The sequence below is a fragment of the Ixodes scapularis genome, unplaced genomic scaffold, assembly GCF_016920785.2.
Source record: "Ixodes scapularis isolate PalLabHiFi unplaced genomic scaffold, ASM1692078v2 PGA_scaffold1__304_contigs__length_218370807, whole genome shotgun sequence".
In the NCBI taxonomy this organism is placed as follows: domain Eukaryota; kingdom Metazoa; phylum Arthropoda; class Arachnida; order Ixodida; family Ixodidae; genus Ixodes; species Ixodes scapularis.
In genome coordinates, this window is record NW_024609846.1 from 48,361,373 (window position 1) to 48,374,523 (window position 13,151).

At 47.1% G+C, this 13,151-nt stretch overlaps 2 protein-coding genes across 2 annotated transcripts in view; both read left to right on the top strand.

The window, feature by feature from the left end:
- Positions 1 to 4,833, top strand: part of LOC8028871 (protein MTO1 homolog, mitochondrial) — a 38,654-nt gene extending 33,821 nt beyond the window's left edge. The window contains exons 15-17 of the mRNA XM_042290718.1: positions 1,339 to 1,435; positions 1,527 to 1,587; positions 4,657 to 4,833. Coding sequence (XP_042146652.1) covers positions 1,339 to 1,435; positions 1,527 to 1,587; positions 4,657 to 4,755 — 257 coding nt within the window. The 3' untranslated portion in view covers positions 4,756 to 4,833. The remainder of the gene's footprint in view (positions 1 to 1,338; positions 1,436 to 1,526; positions 1,588 to 4,656) is intronic.
- On the top strand, positions 4,827 to 11,808 carry LOC8028862 (tubulin alpha chain). The gene is made up of 5 exons (XM_002402108.5): positions 4,827 to 7,401; positions 8,479 to 8,756; positions 9,824 to 10,100; positions 10,548 to 11,075; positions 11,449 to 11,808. Exons 2-5 carry the CDS (start codon positions 8,506 to 8,508, stop codon positions 11,746 to 11,748), a joined length of 1,356 nt encoding a protein of 451 aa, XP_002402152.1. The 5' UTR covers positions 4,827 to 7,401; positions 8,479 to 8,505; the 3' UTR covers positions 11,749 to 11,808.
- The last annotated feature ends 1,343 nt before the right edge of the window (positions 11,809 to 13,151 follow it).

Here is a 13,151-nt window from a genome sequence, read left to right on the forward strand (position 1 = left end):
ACGCTCGTGTGAGACTTGCAGCAACTGCCAACATTCGGCTGTCTCTCTGAGGTCACTAGAATATCATTTTGTTTTTAGTATTCCTTCCGTACACACGTGTAGTTCTACGTAACGTCATATTGATAAGTCGGATTTAGTAATTTTAGTACTTCTATTCTCAGGGACATCTTTCGGATGCAGTTGAGCAACAACGAAAAAATATTTGGGTGCCTCAATAATGTAAAATGGGTCTTGCAACATTTTTTCTGGTACTTTCAATAAATAGTGTTGAGAGATATCCCCTAACGTTGATAGCTTGCGGAAACAAACATTAGTTTTCCCCTAATAGCAGATGCAGAAAAAATAAAGGAAAGAAACGGCTGTCGATATCTCCTCAACTCACAAGTTAAACAAGCGGCCACGTGTTCTGATACCACCAGTGTTCATCACAGTCATGCTCGAGGCGGCTAGGGTTTGGAAAGCAAAAGCTTGAGCTGAGCTTCGGATATTGTTAGAGTTGGGTTATTATCATATGTAATTGACATGAGCCGTTACACGGATGTTTGGCGGTGCTGATTGTCATGAACCCAAGCACTCGATTAGGGGTTATGAAAACCGCTTACGTCACGCTGTCACCTGACTCTCGGTGTGAAATCGTGATGTCATGTTACGTCATGCTGTCAACAAGGCTAATACATCTAGTGACTTCCTCAAGTTAAATCGAGTTGACGCAGTGAGTCACGTGACGTCACGAGGTCACGTGACGTCACGAGGTTACGTGACAACATGAATTGACACCATGGCGTCACGTGACAACGTGACACATGGTGTCAAAACCCCACAACTTACCATACTTTTCAATTCTGAATATATGACGATTTGATCCGTAGATAGAACTACAGCCGCCAATTTTTTATTCCCATATGTTCATTTTGTGATACTAAAAAAAAGAAAAAAAGAAATATTACCTTGAACCGTTTTGAACCGGTTACCGTTATATTTTTTTTCGGTTCGGTTCCGGTTCAGTTCCAAAATGGCGGCGAAGATTTCGGTTCGGTTCAGTTCCGGTTCGGCTAAAAATAACGATTCTGTTCCGGTTTTCGGTTCGGTTCGGTTCCGGTTCGACACCCTGGTGGAAGGTACAATGGTGAGAATTTGGGTACTCAAGCAACCACTTAGGTTACTCTCTCCAGAAAACCTCTGGATTGCTTGATGCCTCCTTTTGAGAAACCGTAATAAGTAGTGGTTCGTAAAATGCCCATGAACACTGTCTCTTCGTGCTTGTCGCAGAGCTCTTTGTATGTATGTGTTCTTTTCAACTTTTAATGTGTGATTCCACAACCTCTTTTCTGCTTGCAGCCATGTATGCGAACCTTGTAGCTCAGCAGGAAAAGGAGATTCTTGAACTGGAAGAAACGGAGATGCTGCAGCTTCCCTGCGACATCGACTACGAGAAGTATGTTCACCTTCGGTTTCCCTCAAGCAGTGTTGTGGTGGTGGGGACAGCAACGAGGCCATTCTGACCGTGAAAATCTTTTTAATTACAGCCCAAGTTTGAACCTGTCCAATGAAATACGAGAGAAATTGCAGGCAGCCAAGCCCTCCACTGTGAGTGCTATGTGCAGGGGGTTTTCGTTTTAGTCGGTCCAGAAATTTTAATAAAGAAACTTGCATTAGTGTCTTTTTAGCTTCGGGACTAAGGTGCCACTAAAAAGAGAGGTGAAAGGAGCCGTTAGATAACTAAATAACTAAAATGTTACTTTTCATTTTTAGGGGCACAATTTATTTGTAAAATCGACATTCAACTTCAGTACAACCTAACCGTGCCGTGAAACTTACCTATATTAAAAAATTCGCGGTGGGCATTATGAGACAAGAAATGTCACCTTCGTACATGGCTTGGAATCGAAACTAGGTGGACAAAGAGTGCCAATGATGTCGGTCCTTCCGCCCTGTGCCAGCTCCGCAAGCGATGCCAACCGCGATGGCGGCACTTTTTGCCTCAGGGTGGCCAGTTCCGCTTTTTATAAGCGGATTTGGGCTTCTTTTTTCACTGAGTCGCTGGTAGATTTTTCCAGTCGCTTGTCGCGTTTTTTGGGCTTATTCGCATTTTTCCTGCAAATATTGTTATTTTAGTGCTCGTCGTGCTCACTGGCAGCGCGTTTGTCGTCAAAAATGCGAAGAACAGCCTGACCGTTTGGCACAGCGGTTAAGGGGCGCAAGCTACCGTCCGTCACAAAGTACAAAACTATTACTATCCATTCACAAATGTTTTGGCACCTTGCCCATTTTGACAGTCGGCAGTTCCGGTCGTCAAATGGCTTCGAAGTGGTCGAAGTGTGGCAAAAGATATCGCAGACTGGGAAAAGGAAACACAGCTTAAAGGGATACTTCAACGAAATCTGAAATATTCCCGTCAAATTCAAAAATAGGTTGAATATGATCCACAATATCCGTAAATCACAATCGCACGTTTGTATTTTGAGCCTGGTGGCTGTATTTTTCGTTATAAACGACCCACTCTGACAAGCGCTCGGACAAGGCCCAGCGGAGACCACGTGACATCCAACGCAATCGTGACGTAGGTCGTCTCAGGACGAGCAAAGCTATGGCGAGGCTGACGTCGAGAGGATGGCCTAGTTGTTCCAGCCACCAAAGCGGCTGCTTTTGTACGAATTTTGAGTGACGGGTTAATCTTCTGTAATCTTGTAGGGGGACAATAGCGACTTCTGCGACACACAAAAGGCATTCTCGGGAAGAGGGGAGTTCCTCCTTCCCCTCTTCTCTCGTCGTGGCCGGAGGCGAGACAATCTCTGTCACTAGCTGTCAAGGTTCCTAGACGGGCATTACAAGCGAGGCGTTAGCGACATCCACCAGGTGCTCTTTGCTAATCGTATAATTTGTTTTAAAATTCCTTTTCGTGACTTTTTCAACAAGATATTGGTATGTTCGATGTGATGCTGCTCCTTTGAACACATATAGACCAAAAAATGAACACCGAAATTTCGTTGTAGTACCCCTTTAAGGACTGGCTACGACCAGTCACCGGAGACGATAAAAAAGCAGCGTGCAAGCGCGAGATCCGCGCTCATCATGCCGACCTCTTTCAGCACATGGCAACAGAAAAACACGTGAGGAACTCTCGACCACTTTCCAGTGCACGTTTGCCTACCATGGGCTTCACCAAGTCGTTGCTTCCAAGAACGATACCAGAAATGGAGCTCAAGCTGGCATGAATTACTCAGCATGCCATGCCACTATCCGCTCTGTGGATAGTGGCATGGCACTCTGAGTATTCGCTTTCGTATTTGAGCGAGTTCTCTTTCTCATTTTATTATTAATAAACTATTTTCAAGAATGTGTACATTTATTAAACTTCCACTTGCTTTGGGCTTCTTCACGAAGGTCACGCCGCTTTTTTTGGGCTTAGTTGGGGACGACTATCTGCTTGTTCGCTTGGCCGCATCTGGCCACCCTGCTTTGCCTGCTTCGTTTCGGTTTGATCAAATTGTTGCCCATTTGCAAAGGGGTAGAAAGGACATTGCCCAGATTGCCTCAGGTGTCTTTGATGAACTGTTCCAGACTCGTTTCACGAGTTACGACATATAATGAGTTGTTTTAGTACCGTAACTACCATATCGTAAAATCCTGAGCAAGCACCCACTTAAGATTTGGAGATAATCATGCAAAACTCAGGGATGGGTGCTTATTATGTCAACAATATGTAAAAATACTATGTCTTGTGTATTTTCCAGATGTTACAAAAAGGAGGGGTGGGCCTTCATTGTGGAATGGGCAAAGCTCAGTATTTTATGGTAGTACTGGGAAGGAAGGAGTCTCATGAAAACATTGTTTGAAACTGGAATTCAATTTCCGTCTGTGGGATTCGGAGACTTCGAACTTGAATTCGAAATCCCCTAGCTTTTCAAACAACACCCAAAAAATTTCAAGGCCTTCCAATTTTTGAAGTTTGTCTTTAGCGAAATTTAAAACCTTCAAACCTAAACTTTCAAAAGCCTTGACATACTCAAGCTTTTCATTTCAAGCCTCAACAAGGTTCAAAAGTGGCAAAACGTTTTAACAAGGTTCGAGCTAGAAGATGTAACACGGACGGATGTAGCTTTATAAGCAGATGTGATGTCACGGACAAATATATTACCACTTAACAAAAGATGACGCATTCCATCCTAAAATTAAATGTATGTGTTTTTTTTTTTATGAAGTTGCCCTTAAAGGTTGGAGGGGTTTAAGGAGGAAAAAGGAAGAAGCGAGGGGCAAAGCCCCCCTCCCACTTCTTTCTTTTCTTCCTCAAATTCGCACATGAATTTGGGGAGGATACACCTGACTTAGGTTGGCAATTACCTGGCTGTACTGACATGGCTCTCTTTTCCTAGCCATATCACTTACAAATCTCAACAATGTGCTCTCTTTTTTACACTCTGCAAGGACTTGCATTGCACTAAAGCATAAGAAGACAGTTTACTCTCCTGTTTGTGTTGGATGTAAACCTTGAAAGACAAGAAAAAACCATGTTCACCTTTAATTTTCTTTAAGGGTGTATTACATTATTAAGAGTTATAATTTGCCAAGATAGTTTTGTTCTTGCCCCAACCTGACAAAATCAAGACCCTGCTTTTAGGATGGAACTGACGGCAGTAAATCTCCAATGCCTTGCAGGTGGGTGCAGCAAGCAGAATACCAGGAATGACCCCCGTCGCCATCCTGAGGCTGCTCAGGCTCACGCGGCAAAAGCAGAAGCTTTCTTCCGTCGCCTGATACGGGGACATGTGATATAGTGACTCCAAAGTTAAGAAGCATCGTAGCACTAACAAATTTGTCCACTTTTATAAAGGTTTTGTTTGTTTGTTTGTTTTTTGTTTTGTTTTTTTGTATTTATTTTACTCAAGGAGAGCAGATATTCTTCACAAAAACTTTCAGCCTTTATACTCTGTGAAGAAGGAAGACCAGCGAAGCTGTACTATGGTGGGAATGAAGTAATGGCCGGCTGCAAATCGGTAAGCTAGAGTGCAAAGGCCGGAACGGTTGTCGCCATCTATGAGCGGCGGCAGCAACCAGTTGTCTTGTTGCCGAGGCTGGAAAGGTTGCCACGATCTATGAGCGACGGATGCAAGCAGACAACCGGCAAGCACAACACTCTGGACAGCTACTGCCATCTATGAGCGACGGCGGCAACCAGTGTTGTGTCGACATTTGTTTGGTACCAGATACAATCCTGGGGAACCAACAGCTCCGCTGTAAAAATAGTAAAGGTAGCACTCCTCTCAGGACACTTAGTTCCCTAAGAAATGTAATTCCTCATTTCTTTTCAGTAATAGAAAGCTACAAGGAATAGGTGTACAGGGCAGCGTAACTTGAGGAGAAAGCACAACTGAGCCTTTGGAGACAGAACAGAACAGAGGTCATAAATTATCAGATTAATATATTGATGAGCAGTGTAGTTTGTGCATGAACTGCATCGTAAAGCACAATAAAATTTAAAGTAATTGCTGGAGCTGATGGACGACATAATAGAAAGTTAATTAGATATGCAGTTTTAGATAGCATATAAGAGCACGAGTTTAATCTGTCAATATATGGCGACACTGTTGCACGCCATAGACGAGATATTTAGCAAGTGCAGAGTGCTGACCTGTGATCTTTACCATGATATGTGACCCCACACTTGTACACTCCTCGTCAAGATCAAAACTCGGGGGGGGTGGGGGGGGGGGGGGGGGGGGGGGGGGGGGAAGGGGAGGAGGTGGAGGAGAGATTGCCTTGGGTTTTGCAGACCAAGCTTTTGCTCCATGTGCTCCGACCCTTCAGTGTCGCATTGTTTCAAGACTGCACATACATTCCTCAAAGCAAAGGGATGACATAGTTGAATTTTGCATGGTATAGAACAGTAAACCGAGTTTTATGCCACAGTTTATGAGGTCTCTGGATATGTTAATGCAGAGTTGAAGCCAGTGTGCTATAAATTTCGTTATATATAAAAAGCTTAATTTTTTTTCTGTAATCACTTTCCGTGGGAATCATGAAAAGCTCATTGATGTCATAGGTTCCGAATTTGAGGTGTCGGGAAACTTGTTGCCATGTTTGCCTTACTTCAAATATTCGGTTTGTGGTGATAGAAACACCTCTTTATGGAGTTTTTAGCTTTCCTGAAATACTGCATGTTACGGAGTGTGAAGGATAAATATATGGCATGTTAGGAGCTTTGCGATCGAAGTGTTTAATTCTTGGAAAGGTTATTGAAATGGATTTTGGAACAAATTGACAAAACAAGCAGAGCCCCCAGCAAGGACCACGACCATGGGACGATCCAGATATGTATTAGATATGAAAAGGTCACAGTAATCTTGCAAGATTACAATTCTTGCTCTAACATTTGAGTTCGAATTGATATTTAGCAGTACTATTTATTAGGCTACTCTGGTTCTTTGAAGCGATCCAATGCCTCATGGCGCCCCACCTAACCGCCGTGCTCTAAAGTTTGTTTTAAGATTTTAGGGGGATATATAATGCAGGCATAAAATGAAGCAGAGCGTACGGGATATGGTAGTTTTACTTTAAAATTTCAACCACGTTCGTCATCCTCCACATGCAAATTAACGAATGAACGGACAACCGGATGGATTATGGCGTCGTGAGCATGTCGTATGTGCAGTAATGAGTCATTGGGTGTGGCCCACGTTTCCATCTTTCCTGTCTGGCCCCGTTTTGTCTTGCCGGGTGAGATTCGTACACTGGTTCATGATTGGGCTAATATAGCTTATTTGGCAAGTGAAGAACTTCGACTTGCGGAATAAAAGGAAAGTCGAGCCGGCGCCCAGCCAGCATGCTATGCCTGCCAGTAAATTAATTCAATACATGCGTCACGAAACCAGTATACGTATGCAGAGGGGAAGCCTTGGCGCCGGATGCGAAGTTTGGACGAAGATTTGGCCATTTTTTTAACGCCGGCAGCACTCAGACGGTGCGACAGATTTTGAATGAACAATTAAAGGGCGTTGCCCCTTCGACCTGGTACCCGCCTGCCTCTCCCGCGGCGCCAGATCAAGAGCGTAGGATTTTCTGCGTAACGCGGGCTCTTGAGGAACTACCGCGAGCAAAAGTAGTTCGCAATAACCGTGCGACAATCGTTATGAATACAATTTTTAACCCAGCTGTAACGGGCGCATAACTATAACAGAAGTGTTTCATATGGATGGTGATTTCTTCGTGGCTTTCTAAGTGTGTTAAATGAAAGGTATTAATTTGAAAAGAAATATCGCTCCGACGCATGCGCCACTTGCGGCGCGACGCCGGCGACGCTATAAAAACGGCGACGCCGAGCGGACTACTTCATTCTCGTCTGTTTGCGTCGTGGTTCGTTGTTTACCCGGTGTCAACAGACCACCCCTTCCTCCTCGATTTTTGGTAAGTTCACTTTTGCTGCTATGATTAGCAAATATACGCAGTACTAGCAGTACTAGTACATCGCTGTACTCTTGATGTCTTATTCGCCAACGATAATCAAAAAGCCGTTAGCGCCGTACCGGTCCTAACCGTTCCCCTCGGTTAGGCCTCGCGTGACGTGGCTGGCGTTTGAATTTTGTTTGCGCGAAAACTATAGAATAAAGGCCAGGCCCGCGTTCCCTTTGCTTACTACTCGCACTTGCCGCCAGTTTACGTGCCTCTCGTTCGCGATTGCGTTGATTTGCGCTCGGAGGTGGCTTCGGCACTCTCACAGGGCGTTCGTTACACGTGGCGTGTTAAAATATTCGAATCGGAGAAGTGAGGCGGGTCGCGCGTGCCGGTTTCGTTACGTCGATATATCGATGTATCCTGGCGACCACGGCGTGATACGAGTCGTGTTTCCTAGAACTTGTGGTGCTGTGTACTCTAGGGCAACGCCGTGTGAAGGTGTCGGTATACTTCATTGGGACTCTATTGTTGGTGCAATGTGCTTTTCATGTACAGGGTGTCACAAAAGAAAATTTACACGGTCTTTTTTACCGCAAAAAATAAACTAGGCATCGCCGAAAGCTCATTCTCCGCCCAAAGGTAGCGGTAGAGGTCACATCCAGATGTCAAAGTTTCGGCTCGATCCGATAACTTAAACAAAAGTTAAAAGGGATTTTCTGAAAATTTCAATGGGAAAATGGCGGCCGATGGTGTTTTCAAACACATGGGGCTCTATGGCACCAAGAACCGAAAACGGGCAAAAGTAGGCTCCATTTTTCCCATTGAAATTTTCAGAAAATCGCTTATAACTTAGTTATCAGATCGGGCTGAAACTCTGGCATCTGGTTGTGACCTCTATCTTTAGGTGGAGAGTGAGCGTTCGGCGATGCCTAGTTTATTTTTGCGGTAAAAAAGACTGTAAATTTTCTTCTGTGACACTCTGTATAAGCGGGCAACTTCTAGGCTTTTGTGTGACCCGTTAATGTTGGATGGCAGACCGAATGGTTCCGATTTGCGGCAACTTTCATCTGTTCCGTTTCTGCCTTTCAGCTCCACCCTTGAGCCCATCTCAGTACGATGAGGGAGTGCATATCTGTCCACGTCGGGCAAGCCGGAGTGCAGATCGGTAATGCCTGCTGGGAGCTCTACTGCCTGGAGCACGGCATCCAGCCTGACGGCCAGATGCCCAGCGACAAGACCATTGGGGGAGGCGACGACTCCTTCAACACTTTCTTCAGTGAGACCGGTGCAGGCAAGCACGTGCCGCGGGCGGTCTACGTGGACCTTGAGCCCACCGTTGTGGACGAGGTGCGCACCGGCACCTACAGGTCAGTGCGAGAAGGGCCAGTTGCTTCCTGTTCACCATGTCTGTTCTGGGTCAAGATGGAACAATGAGCAAATTGAGACGACATCCATAGTTTTAAAATTTGCTTTTATTCGAACGGAATCGGTGCACCCCCCCCCCCCTCCTCGGGGCTGCTTTGTCCAGCTTGCTTTCCACGGAATTTGGAAGTTTACCATACACAAAGCCTGTAGACTGGATTCTTGGGCCTCCCTTTCTGGGGCTACAGTAGTGGCCAAGCAGGGCTTGGGGTGCCCCGCTGCGGCGTGCGTGTGTCGGTATTCGGCTGGGACTACCATTGCAATCTATCGTGAACTTCCTTTTTAACCCTTGATAGCTGCAGATGAACTTTTTAATAACAAAACCTACACATGGCAGCGGAAAAACCCTCAAAAGTCAAGCAGTTTCTCTCCCAGCTTTCATTTTTAATTTCTTCTCCGGCGTTCAGGACGCGCTCGTTACAATGGGCACGAGCAGTGGTCGCACACAAACCCTGGTGTTCGCTCAGAGGTGAAGTTCAAACAACTAGTGTTCAGCTGGTGCCTTGCCAATTGAAAATGAGCTTCAGGTGAAATGGGTTTCGGGCTTCGGCTTTTTAGGCAGCAGACTGCTGCCTAAAAAGCCGAGGCACATAGTAGTTAGTGTTGTTCCTATAGACCGGCACGCTGTTTACATACAAGCGCACATTTGCCCACACCTGGTGTGGGCACTGCCCGTGCGCAGAAACCGAATTCGCGAGAAGTGAAGTGTCTGTGCATGCGCCGTGCTGTCGACAGCGCCACCGCAGCTGCGTGATGTCAGGGCCGCGTGTTGGTCTCTATACAGCGAAAGTCACGTTAGTTCAAATTCAAGCTTTGCTTTCAAACTTTAGGGTTCAAGTTTATGAGATTCCCCTATATTACCACCTGCCTGGGAGTGTGACTGTTGGACCTCATTTCTTTAGTACTGTGCTGCTGCTTCAGCTTACCATTTCAACTTGTGTGCACTTGTTTGAGGGATTCTTTGCTCTGACAAATGTGAAAGTCTTAGCTTGGATCCTTATCGTGCCTGCAGGCAGTTGTTCCACCCGGAGCAGTTAATCACGGGCAAGGAGGATGCAGCCAACAACTACGCCAGAGGCCACTACACGATTGGCAAGGAGATTGTGGACCTGGTGCTGGACCGGATCAGGAAGCTGGCAGACCAGTGTACAGGCCTGCAGGGCTTCCTCATCTTCCACAGCTTTGGGGGTGGCACCGGCTCGGGCTTCACCTCCCTCCTCATGGAGCGCCTCTCTGTGGACTACGGCAAGAAGTCCAAGCTCGAGTTTGCCATCTACCCCGCCCCACAGGTCAGCCTTAAATGTCTTTCCTCTTGGCAACAAATTGCTTCTGCAGTTTGGATTGCCGTTTCTGTCAAGAGCTGGCAGCACATAACGACGCTAAGGGAGGTACAGGCTGGCTTCGCTTCGGTGAGGCCGCCAGTCTTCTCAGTGGCCAAGGAGCTGACCTCGCACGCAGCCGTCCCTTGCCACAGTGTCGGACAAAATTCGTGTCCCCGGCCACTCCTCCATCTGTGGGGAGGGGGGCTGGCGTGGGCACGACCCCCGCATATTCCTGATCTTCGCGTAGTCCTTTGTGGACTGTGACGCTGGGGAAAGACCATGCAGGGTACAGACTTTCTCGTGATTTTGTGTCGCTTGAAAGGCACTACACTTCCTTGTGGGGTGTTGAAGTGGCTTAATCGGGTTCCCAACTCCTGCTCAATGGCTCCGTTTTTCTTCTTTTCTTCCTTCAAGGTTTCTACTGCTGTAGTGGAGCCCTACAACTCCATCCTCACCACCCACACAACCCTGGAGCACTCTGACTGTGCCTTCATGGTCGACAACGAAGCCATCTTTGACATCTGCCGCCGTAACCTGGATATCGAGCGCCCCACCTACACAAACCTGAACAGGCTCATCGGTCAGATTGTGTCTTCAATCACTGCTTCTTTGCGCTTCGACGGCGCCCTCAATGTGGACCTGACAGAGTTCCAGACCAACCTAGTGCCGTACCCCCGCATCCACTTCCCGCTGGTCACGTATGCCCCGGTCATCTCCGCGGAGAAGGCCTACCACGAGCAGTTGACCGTCTCGGAAATCACCAACTCGTGCTTTGAGCCGGTCAACCAGATGGTGAAGTGCGACCCCCGCCACGGCAAGTACATGGCCTGCTGCCTCCTGTACCGGGGAGACGTGGTGCCCAAGGATGTGAACGCAGCCATTGCGGCCATCAAGACCAAGAGGAGCATCCAGTTCGTGGACTGGTGCCCCACAGGCTTCAAGGTATGTTTCCGGTCACGAAGTGTTTTACATTGAGTCTGCCCTCTCGCTTCACTGGCCTCTTCCGTTTCGATGGTTAGTGGCATTTCGGAGAGGGCTGTACATTAAATGCTAAGGGCGGCCTTATTCCATCGCTCCTTGTCCGTACAGGGAGCGAAACCGGGCTACCTACATTTTGTCTCCGATCTTCATTGGACTTAACCTTTTGCCACAACAATGTGCAGCATTTTATTGCCGAATCTTTCTCCACTATTTGTCCGAGAATACTAAGCTCCTGTCTTTCCATTGCGCTTCTGTCATGGTGCCAACACTCAGATTTGTAGGCATTGGAATTAGCAGTTCGTTTCATTCCTCCCATTTGGTGCCCTACGTACAGGTCGGCATCAACTACCAGCCCCCGACCGTGGTTCCCGGCGGCGACCTGGCCAAGGTGCAGCGTGCGGTGTGCATGCTCTCCAACACGACGGCCATTGCCGAGGCTTGGGCCCGCCTGGACCACAAGTTCGACCTGATGTATGCCAAGAGGGCCTTTGTGCACTGGTACGTCGGTGAAGGCATGGAGGAAGGCGAATTCTCGGAGGCCAGGGAGGACTTGGCTGCCCTAGAGAAGGACTACGAGGAAGTGGGCATCGACTCTGCTGAGGGGGCCGAAGACGATGGTGGAGAGGAGTTCTAAGTTGCGCTATTGTTTGCCCTCCTGCCCTGGGCCTTGGAATAAAAGGGGCAGTTCAGAACAGATGGCTATGCAGACCTTTTTTTTTTTTTTTTTTTTTTTTTTTAGTTGCATACACGAAAAGTATGCATTCTGATTTTATTGCATGTTGTGCAGCTCTTACGATATATTTGGGAAGTGACTCCCCACGGTGTGTGCATACCTGTTTCGCTTCTAATACAACATCGATGATTATCCTTTACTTGAGCAAGACTGCAGAAACAAAAAAATCGCTGGGTCTATTTGGTTATTATTTCGTCAAAACTCTTCCTGGGATTGCGTTTCGTGATTGCTCGCGGAGGCACGTTTCGTCACGCGTGCACCATAGGCGCGCGTTGACGCCGCTTTGCGGCGCCTCAGTACAAAAATGTTAACCCACCTGACTAATGTCCCGTGCAGCTTATCACAGAAAAAAAGCTAATCTGAGCCCTCGATGAAACATCGATGAGCTGATGGCGGCCGGGGTCTATTTGCTGCCTTTGGTCTAACGGAAACAACCGGTAAACCAAGTGCAGCGTGACATGAAGGTACAGTCTCCCACAATATGAAAGACCCATCCGCCAATGCAGAGGTGCTGAGCACCTTTAGGCTGTTTAGCTTTCATTATATTAGTCGTGTCGTATGACACCTGATGCAGAAAAAGAAAGTTTTAGTCGAAGGAAGAGAGACGGGGACGTCTCCATGTGTTCCTGCGTGTGTATTTGGCCTTGCAATCTTGCTGAAAGTAGGACCAACCCGAAGACCCCTTTCGAAATACTGTCCTCTGTGGCAGCTGTGAAACCGTGCACAATGGCGGACTAAAACCTCAACGTCACTGCACACTGGAAAAAAACACCCACAGAAAAGAGTGATGAGCGCGCAGTGACGTTGCACTTTCGACGCTGTTTGTTTGACTCGTCGGCTCGGAGTGTTCGCCGCGCTCCGACGTTCGTTATCGTATGGAATGACCTACACGTTCCTCGATGCAGTTGTTCCGCCATTATGCAGAGATCCAACCGATCCAACCACTCCAACCTTCTGATAAACGGCACGTGAAAATGGCGGCCGACCGAGTTTTCAAACACATGGGGCTCTATGGCACCAGAAACCGAAAACGGGCAAAAATGGGCTCCATTTTCCCATTGAAATTTTCAGAAAATCACTAATAACTTTTTATTAAATTATCAGATCGGGCTGAAACTTTGGCATCTGGTTGTGACCTCTAGCACTACCTTTTGGCCGAGAATGAGCGTTCGGCGATGCCTAGTTTATTTTTGCGGTAAAAAAGACCGTGTAAATTTTCTTTTGTACAATCGACCTGCACAAAAAAGTGTAGCGTCACGGTGGCCTTCGTCAAAGTAACGGCCTAAGCCAATCAAGCGACCCTC

Bases quoted from the DNA above. Each gene is read 5' to 3' on its own strand.
- LOC8028862 (XM_002402108.5), top strand. From the start codon at position 8,506: ATGAGGGAGTGCATATCTGTCCACGTCGGGCAAGCCGGAGTGCAGATC. The intron at 10,101-10,547 runs GTCAGCCTTAAA...TCTTCCTTCAAG, and splicing joins CCATCTACCCCGCCCCACAG to GTTTCTACTGCTGTAGTGGA. The intron at 11,076-11,448 runs GTATGTTTCCGG...CCCTACGTACAG, and splicing joins GGTGCCCCACAGGCTTCAAG to GTCGGCATCAACTACCAGCC.